Here is a 14,378-nt window from a genome sequence, read left to right as displayed (position 1 = left end):
CCGAGGGGAGACGATAGAAGGTTAAAATATCCCGAGCGGCAAGGAAAGGGTGAGAAGGGGTGACTGTTCCTGCCGCCTCCAACCGAAGAGCGATTGGGGCAGCAAACAGAGACTGAAGGTGGAGATGCGAAACAGGCGGCATAGGTTGCACAAGGGCTCCCCACAGGACTCCCCACTGCAGGAGGCCCCGGGTGCTTGGAGGTTTGCACGTGGCCGATAAACAAGTGGACAAAGTCATGGAAGAAAAATCCATGGAAGTCTGTTAGATACAAAAGCTCTGACGTCCTTGTGCTGCCAGTGGTCAGATGCTGGAGGACTTGAACTGGTCCTGAAACTGGTTTTTGAATGGGCTCGGCTCACCCAGCATGAAGAGCAGGACAGGCAACGCTCGATTTCAGGCGGCAGCATAAATCAGCCCGTGGCTGGTGTCGGGCTCTGCCAGACATTCCCCCGGGGTAGCAGAGGCAGCTGCAGGGGACGTTTCTTCAAGCCTGAGTTTGCAGTTCAGGGCCCAAGTACAAATCCACGGCCACGGTCAGGTTCAAAAAAAGGGATTGGGGACAGCCAAGGGACACGCAGGGCCCTCCGGCAGCACAGAAGAGGAGCCAGCCGGGCGCTGGGATGGCTCAGCTCAGAGCTGCCAGCTCTGCTAGAGCTGGTTTGCCAAAGCATGGGGCATAAAGCGGCGTGGGGACACTCGGGAGGATGCGCGGCTCCCTCTGAGGAGGGACCCGAGGGAGATGGGGTGTGCGCGGAGGGTCGGGAGGTGGTGGGGCTTGAGGGAAGGAGCAACACGAGACAAAAAGCACTCGGAAAAGTCCTCAGCAGCCAAACTCCCTAGCCCAGACGTGCTGCAAAGCACCTCACTGGGTGCCGCGGCTGGAAAAGAGCCTTTGAGGAAAAGCCGGGGAGCACGAATGCATTTTTCCTCCTTCCCCTGAGGGGAAAGGTCCCGCTCCACGGCAGGGTGCTGCACCCCACGTGGAGGAGGACACTTGTGGGGGGCTTGTCACAGCATCCTTGGTTGGGAATGGGGGACTGGGGGTGAGCAAGAGGGGGCTCAGTGGGATCCAGCCTCTGCAAGCGGTTGCTGCGGTGGAGGGGGCGGGGGGGGGCTCTGCTTCTTTGTCCACGATCCTGTTGTAAAGGGGCTGGTGGGAAGGTGTCGAGTGGTTTTGGGGCGGCGGTCCTCAGTAAGTTACTGAAAACTGTCTTATATGGAGACTGATACTCATGCTAAAGTGAGTATTCAGAAAGTCTCCATCTCTTTTGAATTGCCTTTTTTTTTTAAGAAACAGAAGTTAGACCTGACTCCATCAAAGGTTTTAATTCTTTTCTATCTGTAAGCTTCTCTTTCAATAATTGGTCTTCAGTTACCAAAACTTACTGGTTCTTTATTATTACAGTCGCCATTATTTTTTCAGCAATAACTGAGTAGGAAAATAAATATGGTAAAATAGTCATTCAGGTGTCTGAAAAGAGTGCTTTTGGCAGAGGCAAAGGCTACAGAGGCACAATGAAAGGCAAAGACCATTACACATAATGCCCCAAACATTAACTGCAGTACCACTGCCATCCAAAAATCAGCTGAGAGAAGCTGTGTGGTCTTAGTCATGTTGGCCAGACAGTGATAAATCATACTGTCATGTTTTAGAATAATGGAGTTTTTAAAATCTATTAATTCAGGTGAAGATATAGAAAAGAAACTGCAGAACACAGAGCTGAATAAGCTACCTTGAAACTGCTCCTCATGTTGAGGCTTGTGATGTCCTTCAGCGAACTCTATCTGCTGGGGATGGACAACTCAAACAGAAGCAGAAGAGAGCGTGATAGTTAGCAGCAGAGTTAAGCTCAACTTACAGGGAGGGACAGGCAAATATTTTTTTTTTTAAATTTAAAGATTTTTTTTTAAAATAAAAATTTTTAAAATCCCCTGCTCCAGCAGGGGATTGGACTAGATGATCTTTCGAGGTCCCTTCCAATCCCTAACATTCTGTGATTCTGTAATTCTGTGAATTAAAAAAATATATAATGCAGATGCTACTCTATTTTTATGTTTACATCACTTCATTTTTTTTCTTGCACAGAATTCCATCTTCTGACTATAGATGAATCTGCTCTGCAGATGAATCAGCAAATGAGGGTTCTGCCAGAAAGAGTCTTGATTGATTGATTTATTCGCGAGGGTGTATAATTAGAGCGGGAACGGGTAACACAAAGAAAGTGTGTTCTTATAATCGAGAAAATGGGGAAACTGGAGGAATAGTTTTGTCTCTGACACCAAAACCAAGTTTATATATGATTCAGAGAGGCTCACTTAAGAACAAATGTCATCATGGATACTAGGCAATCTGTGGGGCATTTTTGGTCATATTTTTTCATTTGTTGTTTAAAAAGGTGCCTGGGTCATGGTGAGGGTTCAAGTCTGACCTCATTCAGTAATGTATAAAAGTAGGCTAAGACTGAGCTGGAAGAGTCCTTTTGTTCTTCTATGAAGGATCCTGCACAGCAGAGGCAGATGGGGTGCCTTGTCACTATTGTTATGTGGCTCTGTCCTAAGGGGTACAGACGGTTACAGCCCTGGCACTCAAGTTTCTTCAATTGGATGCACAATATTAGTGACTGTTTTCTGAACATGGCAATATTAATGTGGTTGCAGTCCTGTTCTCTGACCTGTGGCATGAGTATGATACAAACAGCTGCTGCAGAATTTATGGTGGATTATAGAGTAACAGGAGCACCATGTAAACATATCAAATGAAACTATTCGTTATCTAAATTAGTGCTAGGATCAGATTGAGTATGATCTATGACCACGTACCAAACAGGAGAAATACAAATACATGTTGAATAAACAGTGCCAGCTGAGCTTAATAACCTGTAGAAAAAATAGTATCCTGTCAAACAGTTGTAAGACATATACAGGGTAAATCTAAATCAAAACTGAATGGGTAATTTTAATTTAAGAATTTCCTTAGCTTTTCCTTCCCTTTAAAACCTTTTAAGTTCTGTTAATGTGTTCTGATTGAGTAAATATGTACAGGGTTTTTTTGTTAGTGCAGTGTAATATGAATTACAGTCAGACTGAATTGCAGCATTTCACATTACTTCAGTTCAAAGTCTATATATAACCAGCTTCAATTTTTCAGCACCCTCTAGAGTAAGCAGAAAGCTCCAGCAGCCATTCCTTTCAACTTAGATAGCTGAGGTAATATACTCCTCTTTTTGCCTTTTTATTGGACTTCCTGATACTCTAAACGTTTAAAAATAGTTATGGAAGTATTGGAAAGAACTAAATTGCAACCTGGTAAATTATTAAATAAGTGATCATATTATAAAAACAGTCCTTAAAATGCTTTCACGTGAAAACGCTACTTCAGAAAAAAAGCCAACTAAACAAAAGTTTTTATCTGGCAACCAGGGATAATATTCATATTAAAGTGTAGCTTTGGAAGCCTGTGGCTGATGTTTTACCTACTGTAACTGCAAAAGGAGTCTCTGGAAGATGTGCTACAAGGTTTAGCAGTTGTATGCTCACCACTCTTGCAAGAAAATCAAGTCATTGTTTACATGAGGACAGGTCGGCTCCTGCTGCCTCCCTCACAGATCCTCCATGGTGCTGTCTACTGACTCTCTTTTTTCCTTCACAATTTTTTATCTTTTTACAACTGTGTTTTCCCTCTTGGATTCTTGAGCTGCTCCTTAATCCTATATTAATAATCTCACTTCTGTCTGCAATTTTACTTTTATTATTTTGCATAATTCTCAAAATTTAGTGAATTTCTCAGTAGTCTGAGACAAATAGATGCAAGTGGCCTGTCTCAAAACTAGCCCTTGGGTCACAGACAGCCGAGTCCATAGGAGGAGAGAAACATATAATGAAAGCCCACCGCTGTTTCGCCCCTGCTCCCAGCCATCTCTGGTCTTACGCTTCGGCCCAGGTGTTTCCGAAGACCCCGACACTGCTTCCTCCCCAGCTGAGCTTTCACAGGTAGGTTATGCAACTGCTGTTGAAAGGCAATACTGTCTCAGCAGACCTACCAGCTTTCACGAATGTGTAATTCAGGCTATCTCCTGGAGTGCATCTGGGCTGCTTTGCTGGTAAAACACTAGAATTCAGCTGCAGCAAGGACCCAATGAACAGTAATACATTAATAACTCCTAATGGGAAGCTAAGGGTTGCAGAAGTTAGTGTCTTCTGTCTCTAAGATTGTAAATTTTGTTTTCAAACAGTGGCATTAAACTGCCAAGGAAAGGGCAACCATTTTCCTATCAGTTTACACTGGTAATTCATTATTCATCATACAGAATTAGAGAGCTTAACTGAAGGTCATTGAGAGAAGTCTCAAGCAATACACAATAGAAGCTGGGTAGCTAAGATGCTATTGATTCTTTCCAAGCAAAATATAACTTGATAAAAAAAAAGTTTGACAGCTTTTTTTTTTTTTAACATGTTAATTTGTTTGAAAGAATGTTGTAAAAAGAACTGAACATGGGCTTGATGCCTGGAAGTTACACTTGATACAGAGCTTTTTATTATTATCATTACTAATGTCATAATATGTTTGCTGCTGCAACCAAAAACTTTGTGAAACAGGTTGGTGATGGAGGAAGACTAGTTCCAGTGCCCAGTCTGAGTGAAGCTGATAAATACCAACCTCTGAGCCTTGTGATTAAAAAAAGAAAATGTTTACTTTCAAAAACATCTAAATTTGCTTCTACACCTTTCACATTAAAAGACATTCTCCAAGGGGAAAAAGAAATTTCTGCAGGTAAGATTTCTGTCTTTCTTCAAAGCAGAAAAATGCATGTTTTCTAGTAAATTCAGAACAGTAGACATAGTTTAAACTGTGCAGGTAGTATGATGGTTCTTTAGTACATGTCTAATAATATGTCTTGCTTAGTCACGTAATAAATATTTAAGAAAAAAGTACAAGTTGAACTGGTTAAAAAAAAAAAAAAATACTTTCTGGAAAAAGTGTAAAAAACTCCAGTCAATTATACTAAAAAGCCTTAATATTTTCTAAACTAATATGAAACAAATTCAGTTAAGTCTTGTATTTTTTCACAAATCACAACAGATTCCTGATAGATGTATTGATGTATGTTGATTAATTGCTACTTAAAATTTGTTTTTAATGTCCACCTTTCTCTGTATACTTGCTTTTAAATATGTAAGAACGGCCTTGGTTCTGCCGCTGTTACATGCTAGTAATTCCTGGTGCTGAACTGGGCTCTGCACAGGCAAAAGCATTTGACAACAGCTATATGACTGAAGTAATTGGATTTCCATAAGATTTTTTTCCACCTTTGTAATATTTTTTGTATATTTGAAGAGCTTAACTGTGTTTAAATTGCCTTTGCTATGCAATATCGGAAAGGTTTGAGGGGATTCTATGAGAATTAAAAGGTGCAAAATTGAACTATACTGCCTACATTTTCCCATACCTTCCTTTGAAAAGTCGATGTAATTCATATCTACATACTATGGTTTCTCAAAACAGTTTAATTGCTTTACTTTCTTTTGAAAAAAAGTCCATTTTAACAAAAGCATTGATCACATCATCAATTGCACAAAAATTGCATTAATGAAAAACTCTACTAAGACAAACCGGTATGAGCACAAGAAGACAGAAATATCGTTTGACTCCACAAAAGGTGATTCCAGGATGCAAGCGTGATGAAAGAGATTGGAATCCCACTAATCCTGCTAGTCTTACATTCAGGAGAAGTCAGCTGCCTTGTCCAGAATGAAAAACATTGAAAAATCTCATTAGAAAGTCTGAGAAAAAGGTCGCAAAATCTCATTAAAATGTTTCACAAAAGCTTAATAATATTTTCTGTAAAGGTTAGATGTCATGTGCAGAAGGTATTGTCCTTTAATGTAAGCAAAGAACTTTGTAATTGAATTTCCTTTTTTATGTGACAAGTACAAGCATTTGTAATCTTTTTAGCTGTATGAAAAATTTATGAACTTTTTTTTGTTAAGAATAAAGACAAACAGCATTCATACTAGGTGACTTTATAATGCCACTTTATCCTAAAAGCTTCAAAGGATTTAAAAAGAAAAAAGGAGTAAAATTCAGATTCCCAAATGTATTTGGATGCCTAATCTGTGTGTTCTAGCTGCTCTGTTCTTTTAATTTGGCAACCATTACATTCTAATATTTTTCTGTTAGGATAATGGAAATGTATTTAAGATTATAAAGAAAGCATTATAAAAATGCTTTGGCACCTACCCTTTTGTTGTACAATAAATCGATGCAAACTTTCAAGTAAGTCAGAATTAATCTGTTGTTTTCCTTCAAAATAAACTGTCATAGCCCCTGGAATCATCAGGTACACATGGGAAGTGTGGCAAGTCTTTCTGACTGTGACATATCAGGTAAAAGGCAAAGTTAATGTTACTGGCACACCCATGTCTCATTCAAGTATTGCAAAAATGAAGAAATGTTAGGTTCATTTGTACTGCATCTAGACAAAATTCAGAATTCACTAACATTATTTTACATGTAGTGGCTTTCACTTTGTTCCTAGTTTAATATTCTGTGTCGTTTTGTGTTTGAGAGCCTCTGTCTTTGAACCCAGAACACACTACATGTCTGTTTATGCAAGTACCAACAGCATACTTACAGGTAAAAGTACTTTAGGAGAATAATGATAAGCACAGAAATGTAGAAATAGCCCTAATCACCATTTCATGCCCAGGACATACCACATGCAGGAGCATGGGCACGACTCTGCCAGAGAGAGTCACAGAAATCCCTCAGATCCCTATGTACTCTCTTTCCATTAGTCATCAGCAGTAACACTGACAAATAAGTGCTTAGTGTAGCTCTGAATTTCACACCAAAATGTTAAAGCACAGTAGGAACAGTACTATTTATTCTCTTCTTTGTATTTCTTCTATTAAAAATTAAAATAATTAAAATGTCCTGTTACAAATGTGTTAAGCTGTGTAAAAATACCGTGTTCAGACTTTTCATCACACAACATTTATCTTCTTTTACTCAGGTGTCTCGTCTTACCAGTTGCTCAACTATGAAGACAAATCAGATGTTTCGCTTAATGGTAGAAAAGGAAATCAGATAATGAATGATGTTGGTTTTGATGTCACTGGATCAGATTCTATTGCCTTTAAAGCTTCATTTGGCATCGTGACCAAACATGAGGTTGAAGTACCAACATTACTTAAAGAACTTACTACAAGGTTAAATTATATTTTTTTTTTTTCTGGTTCCATAATTGTATTTCATACAGTTAGGTTGAACCTCTGAAATGGTTAGATTTTGGTTATTTTCAGCCAATCAATAGCAGTCACCATCTGATATTTTCCAAGTTCCTTAATTGTAGGTCTAACAAGTGTCAAGTTGGATCACTGGAATTAGACGTAAGACCTTCTGTATAACACAGACTGCAGATTTTTTCTGAATTAATTTTTGTTTGAACTACAGCACATCTTTCAGGGAAAAAAAAATCCAGAGAGGAAGAGTCCATCCAAGGTCATATCTATGTTATTCCATACTATTGAAAATTCGAAATTTACTTCAAGTGAAATTACCCAACTTTGAGTTCAGAAAAAGTATTTCTTTGCCTTTGTCTGACGAACTAGAGAGCCATATGTATTGTTGCCAATGTGGGTACTTCCAAGGTTTTATGAGGTTATTACACAGCCTTTCATTTGAAAAGCAAAGTAGGTTTATCTACTTGAGTTTTTCATAACCTTCTGTGGCTTTTCTCTAAATGCAGTTTCCATTTTTCCAACATCCTTGTTGAGCTGTGGACACTGAAACCGAACTTTGTGTTCTTGCAGTGCTGGCAAAAATGCCAAACACATAGGAATATGATGTAACTAATTCTAGGTGTGATTTTCTAGTTTATATTTCAAAGATTATCCCTTGCCCACAATGTCATCCCAGTGAATCCCAGTGCTGCATCCCAGTAAATTACTCACTATGCATGATGTGACATTTGGTATTTTCAAATATATATTGTTTCCTTCTAGTTATTTACCAAGCAGTGCATGTCATTTTGTATCTGTAACCTCTCTTGTTCTGTACCTACCTTTTCCTAGTTTATTTGTAACCTCCAAACATTACAATTAATAATTGGGGGTGGGGTGGGGGAAGAGGTCCTAGTCTCCTGATAAAAATATTCAGTGTTACAGGATTAAGAGCCAATGACTGTAGAAATTCTCCTACAAACACTCTTTTTTCATGATCATTCTATGTTTATAGTTGACATATTTTTTTTCAGTCATAGTTGATGCATGTCTAACATTGGTATATCACTGGCTTTATTTGAATTTTTTAGTGCTTCTGTTCCCAAACACTGAAAATCAATATTAAGTTTCCAGAGACCTCCTCAGTCAGTTGTTTTACTGCTGTGAGACAGAAGTTATGGTGATTTATTTACTGACTTAAAGTTACTAATTCTATTAGCTGCTTTGTAAATTGCTAATAATCTCTGAATTTCCTTCCTGCCTCTTTCTTGATTTTAGAAAAATAAACTTTGATCATTGTCTAGTCCATCAATCAAGAAAAAGTAGGATGGAAATTTTGTGCGTGGTCATAGAAAGTATCCGAACTACAAGGCAGTGCTCCTTAACCGTCCATACTGGAATGCGTGGAGAGACGATGAGGGTAAATATGTTTGACAAAGTTCTGTAACTTAAATGAACAAACATAAACATTGTAATAAATTTTATGGTTGGATTTAATTGCATTTTTACTGATGGAAGCTCAGAAAAAATCTGAAGTAAATCAGTATTATTGCACTGATATAAACTGAATTAAAAGTTGGTCTTTTGTTAGTATTGCTTATATACCTGAGGGATGGGAAATGCATGTGAAAGTATAGCTAGACAATGAGCCATTCCTTTGGGTGAAGCCTCAGCAAAAATGTGGAATTTGCTTCTTTGTTTAAATCTCCAATAAACGTGTAACTTATCTTTCATTATTATATTCATCTTTTATAAGACATTGGAACTTCAGGTTATTATTATTTCAAGGGTCAGCATCTCACTCCCTGTTTTATGTTCTTCCTCCCTTTCCCTCTCTCTCTTCAGTGTGTTCGAATAATTGAACCTACAAATCTGAGGTTTGCCCATTATTAGTATTTATAAATCATTCACATAATTTTCAGTGAGTGATGCAGTTGTTACAACCTCTGTATCAAACTTCATTAAAATGCAAAGTTGTTAATATAAAATTCTTTAGTTGTGAAATTTGATCTTCAGTTTCAGAGCTTCCTCCTGGCATTATAATTCTCAATGTATACAGTTAAGATATTATTTTGTTTATTTTTTTCATTTCACTTTGTAACTTTTTTCTTTTGATGCTTTTCTAAATAGTTTCACATTATTGAAGATCAGAATTATAAAGGGCGGGACAAAGCCATTGTTTTTCCTGCACATACAACTATTGCTTTTAGCGTATTTGAACTTTATATTCATTTGGATGGTAATTTTGGTAAGTGAAGTGCATTATTGTCATTACTGCTTTTATTTATAATGGTCTGAGTTTTTAAAACAGTTTTCTTGCTTTTGATACACATAAGCCCCGGTCCCATACAATGATATGCCCTAATTTTATCCACAGAAGTAGTCTGACTTTCTACGGGATACAATTCTTGAAAAGATAAACAAGGCAGGTACTAGCAAATAGTCTGTCATGGAAACTTTGTTTAAAAGTTAAGTGTAATTTTGTAATATTTTTAAAATCCCGCAGTTGCATGGAACAAACAAATCACTTCCTTATATTTCTAGGCTGTAAGGAACAGGCTTATGAGACCATCTGATCAGTTTTGCATAGAATAGGCAAGTAAAAAGACCCAAGAAGAAAGTGTGCAGAACTTCTAAACTAAGCAAACATTTTCTTGTTGGGGCTTTAATTTCAGTCTGATGCATCATTACCACATATGGATATCTGAAGATATTCAGAAGGAAATAATCACAATTACTGAAAACTAATAAAAAAAGATTGCATAGCTCCTGTAAATTTTTCTCCTTTTGGGGAAAGGATGGCGCTTACGTATTTACATTATTTGCACTAATTAAAATGTAGCCTATAACAGTATCAATGTTATCAATATTGTTTGTAATAAACCAGAAATTCAATTTTAGGGTTTGATCTAGTACTTGATACTATCAAATGCAAAACTCCCCACCGACTAGAGTAATGTTAGATAAAGTTTTAACCACCAGATTCACATGTACTTAATACAGGAACCTCTCTGAGAGTCACTCAACTGTTTCAGGAATTGCTTGACTCTCTATAACATTGTGGCTTTCTGTAAACAGCAAGATAAAGGACCCGGTTATGGAGGTAAATCTGTGTCTCTGCAGATCTGTACAGCACTGTGTTTTAGAAGTTGCAAATAGTGCCATACCCTTTGGCACACACAGTATAAAACTTCCACGACAGGAACTCTGCATTGTAAAGCACCTTTTTACTGAACTGGGAGATACCTTTACACTTCTGTAAAAACTTTAAATATACTCCAAGCCAGGCATAATTACTGGGTTAAAAGTAAAAGACATAATACAGTATGGTAGTTCTTTATATTCACTTCCATAATGCTCAACATTAATTTCAATTTTGGAAGTGTTTTAATTTTATTTTACCTTTATGCAATGGTAGGTACATGCACAATGTTTTTGCTAAAGTCATTGTCAGTGAAATAATCAATTAAGCTGATATTTGTTTTTGCATAATTAAAGAGAAGGTTTTAAGCATGTTTTTTCGGTTCCTTGTAACTGATTATCCTTATATTTCACTTTAAAGGTTTTCTTTCAAGTTATGTATAGAAACTTAGGTGATACTTCTTTTTATTGAAAGAAAAAAGTTCTAGTAGTTGCTTTGGTGTTGAAAGAGATGACTACAGAACTCACAGCCTTGCTTATTAGTTTTCACTTTCAGTTTCAAATGAGATCATAGAAATGTTTCTCCTTCAGAAGCGGGACTTCCATTTATATCATGTTGACTGTTTAGTCCCTTAACATGGCCATGAATTCTGTAAAAACCAAAACAAATTCTGATCATGTATGTTGAAAGCCACCAACATTTCAAAATTCCCATTGAATCTGTGTCACTTGATTCTATGGACTATTACTGTGTGCAGACTTGTATTAAAAAGTGGTACTATCCATTAAAAACATTAGCAAAGCTGAATTAGATCACAGTTAGCTTTATAGATTAGAAAGCATATTAAACTCTGTTGTGCAATTGTTGCTTTTATATTTTGTTATTCTAAAAAACTAATTTTTAATTTTTACAGAACTCTGTGTGACTCCAGTTTCAAAAGGAGGATTTGAAAAAGAGAAATCTGGATCATCTTCGCTGACCAAATTAAGGAGGTTAAAGAGTAATCTGTTTCATCAAAGTATGACTTTTGATATTTATATCCAAATGTCTTAGTCAATGCATGAAGAGTACATTTTTGTTTCTTTAACTTGCGTGCAAAATGAACATTTAAAGAAGAAAATTTAGATGGAAAATGTACCTCTTCATTTCTTGTGTATTGAAATGATTGTAACGTTATTAAAATTTATATTGGAGAATCTGACTGGTTCACAAATAACAAATTTATGGTATTGCTGTTCATTAAAACTCTAAAGACCTTAAAATAAAAATGTATGGCTGATGATAAACTGGTATGGAGTAATTATACAACTAACTTCAGTTAACATTAAGCCTATTTCATATGCTTGCCGTTTACAGCTAGTGTTATGCAATACAAGTTATAATCTATAAATAATATTTCAGGGCAAACTCTTTAGGTTTAACTTAAATATTTGAATGTACTCTTTAGGCTATATGTTCACATGGCAGGGACATGGGCAAGATACCATCTTTTCTCATTCTGATATGAACACAACATCCAACAAAACTGAGTATCACTGTATGTAGCTATATTTTCTTCAGAACAAGATCCTATACTTTTAACACTCCTTGGTCTAAGTATTTTGGAAAACTGCAAATCTTGAGTGTGAAGACAAATGATGAGCAGTAAACACATCATTCTAAAGGCTGCTCTGTATAGGTGTCCTTGCTCCATTGTATCGCGCTCTCGATCAAAGGGCTTTTATGGACCAAGCCTTCAGTGCTGCTCCAGTCCACACTAAGGGAATAAATCTTCAGTGGGTATGACACATCTCAGTAGCTGTAGCTGCCTAAAAGTTTGTCATCCAGTCTAAACTAATCAGTCCCTGAAGAGAGAGGAAAAAGGTAGGTAGTTCCAAAAGTGATTTCTTCCTGGGGTGTTTGGATGCTCAGAAGTCTGCTAGGAGGTCAACATGGAGTCCTCCAAATTTTCTAAACCTTTTAAGTATTGGTGTTTTTTTGTAAATACTAGGAGAACAAATGAATTTACAATTTTTAGAAAATAAAGCTAGAAATGCAAAAATAAAAATGGTTAAACAGGAAAGTATGCAGCTGTGATTTGATATGGCATCAATATTTCAAAAGCTTGCCTTATGCCTAACTTTTAGGTGCATTTGTAAAAATATAATTCAATAGGTCATACACAAAAAAGTTCTGGCTTTTGTCACGGTATTTTGTGAAATGAAAGCAAAATTTTCAGCACACAGGGCTTTTGATGGGAAGTAATCTACAATGCAGCATGTTTAAAATGGTTTCACGAATCAGTTGTTATTTCCATAATTAGATTGACAGATTGTTTTGTAAACAGTTCATAATGTATTGACAAAACATTGCTTCTTTTTTTTTGTGCGTTCTTTTTCAGACAAAAGAGTAGTGGATACCATTGCTAACTCTGATACTTACCTGGAGGACCTTTTTACAGATTATTATGAAAAAGCTGCTAGCATGACTGATCTCTCTACAAGTTATCTCAGAGAGGGGTCTCATATCCGAATTAATTTACTTAATAACAACATCCCGAAAGGTCCCTGTGTCCTCTGTGGAATGGGAAGTTCTAAAAGGGAGACAGTCTATGGATGCCTAGAGTGTTCTTTTAATGGACAGAAGTACGTACGACTGCATGCTGTGCCCTGTTTTGACCTCTGGCATAAGAGAGTAAAGTAACTGAGCTAGGTAAGTGCCTGTTGTCGCAAACATGGGCGTAACTGTGCCACAAACTTTTCAGAATTAGCAAATATGACTCAAATTGTTGGAATGTAAAATAGTGGAAGTGCAAAACATTTTATTATACTATTATCTTCAAATTATTTGCTTCACAGTCAATGACCTTTTCCTTGAAAATGCCCTCATGCATTCCCTGACGTTACTTTTCTTCTTCCTAGCCTTTTACTTTCATTACCATGATAATGAAAAATGTACTTTTAAACTGTATTTTCATAATGTCAAAATATGTGCTAGAACTTACCTTAGGTTGTTTACACAAACTTGTTAAACCCCAAAATGTTGCCTTTATCTACACTGGCATATGATGGTAAAATGAGAATATTTGTTAATAATTTAGTGTTCTCATGAAAGTTTAATTGAAGTATCAGATTAAAAAACATACTAAAACTTAGCTCAGTCTAATATTTCATTTACAAAAGGTAACAACTAAAACTAGGGATAGGCGTTCCATATTAGGATGCCATTACCACATGTCAAAAGTTTGTTTAGACTACTAAAAAGTACCAGCAGCCAGTCTACCTTCTGCATTTGGATTTCAGGTCACAGCTGATCTTGACTTTCTTCTATGTGTTCAGAAAAAATTGCTTAGCATAAAATGTTTTGGAAGCTTATGAAAATAACAGGACTACATCCTTCCAAAAAGACTCCAGGGGTGAAGGTCTTTAACCCGTAGATCTACACCACATAAAATTAAGTCTGTATTGTTGAGAATATAAACACCGGAGGGCACTACAGAATTGCGCCCAATACTGAGGTTGGGAGTGCTGTTGCCTGTTGAAGCTCTCCCCGTGCTATTTTAAACTGGAAAAACAACTTAAAAATGTTTTTCTACCTTTTCAGAATGATTTTAAGGATAACCCAGGTATGGAAGCTTTTTTACTTGGGCTGCCACTTTCACTGAGTACATCTGATTGATTATTACATGTTGAGATGAATACAGCCATTACTTTTCACGTAACAGTGAATGAAGTATGTTACACAAGTATGATGACATCTGCATAAGCAGAACAGTTGACTAGCCTGAAATAGTCTATTTATTGCTGCTGCTTCGCATTTTTCCAAAGTGAGGGAAACCAGAACGATGCCCAAATAAGTACATATGTTTTTATAGAGTATGTCCAATCATCTTCCACCTCACCCAAGTAAACCATGATAGTGTAGATTTTTAACTTGGTGTTGCTGAATAAACTGGCTAACTTAATAATTTTACTAAGTCAAAGTTTAAAAACCCATTTTCATGAACACCAAATTATTCATGTTAATATTACATCA

General features: G+C 36.8%; 1 protein-coding gene across 1 annotated transcript; it reads left to right on the top strand.

Moving 5' to 3' along the window:
* Positions 1–4,561: 4,561 nt before the first annotated feature.
* Positions 4,562–13,046, top strand: PJVK (pejvakin). Its single transcript, XM_068408178.1, has 6 exons — positions 4,562–4,772; positions 7,015–7,210; positions 8,501–8,642; positions 9,353–9,470; positions 11,278–11,382; positions 12,745–13,046. The coding sequence occupies exons 1-6, from the start codon at positions 4,562–4,564 to the stop codon at positions 13,044–13,046; spliced, it is 1,074 nt and encodes a 357-aa protein (XP_068264279.1).
* The last annotated feature ends 1,332 nt before the right edge of the window (positions 13,047–14,378 follow it).

The sequence above is a fragment of the Nyctibius grandis genome, chromosome 9, assembly GCF_013368605.1.
Source record: "Nyctibius grandis isolate bNycGra1 chromosome 9, bNycGra1.pri, whole genome shotgun sequence".
In the NCBI taxonomy this organism is placed as follows: Eukaryota; Metazoa; Chordata; class Aves; order Nyctibiiformes; family Nyctibiidae; genus Nyctibius; species Nyctibius grandis.
This window is presented reverse-complemented; position numbering and strand designations above follow the sequence as displayed.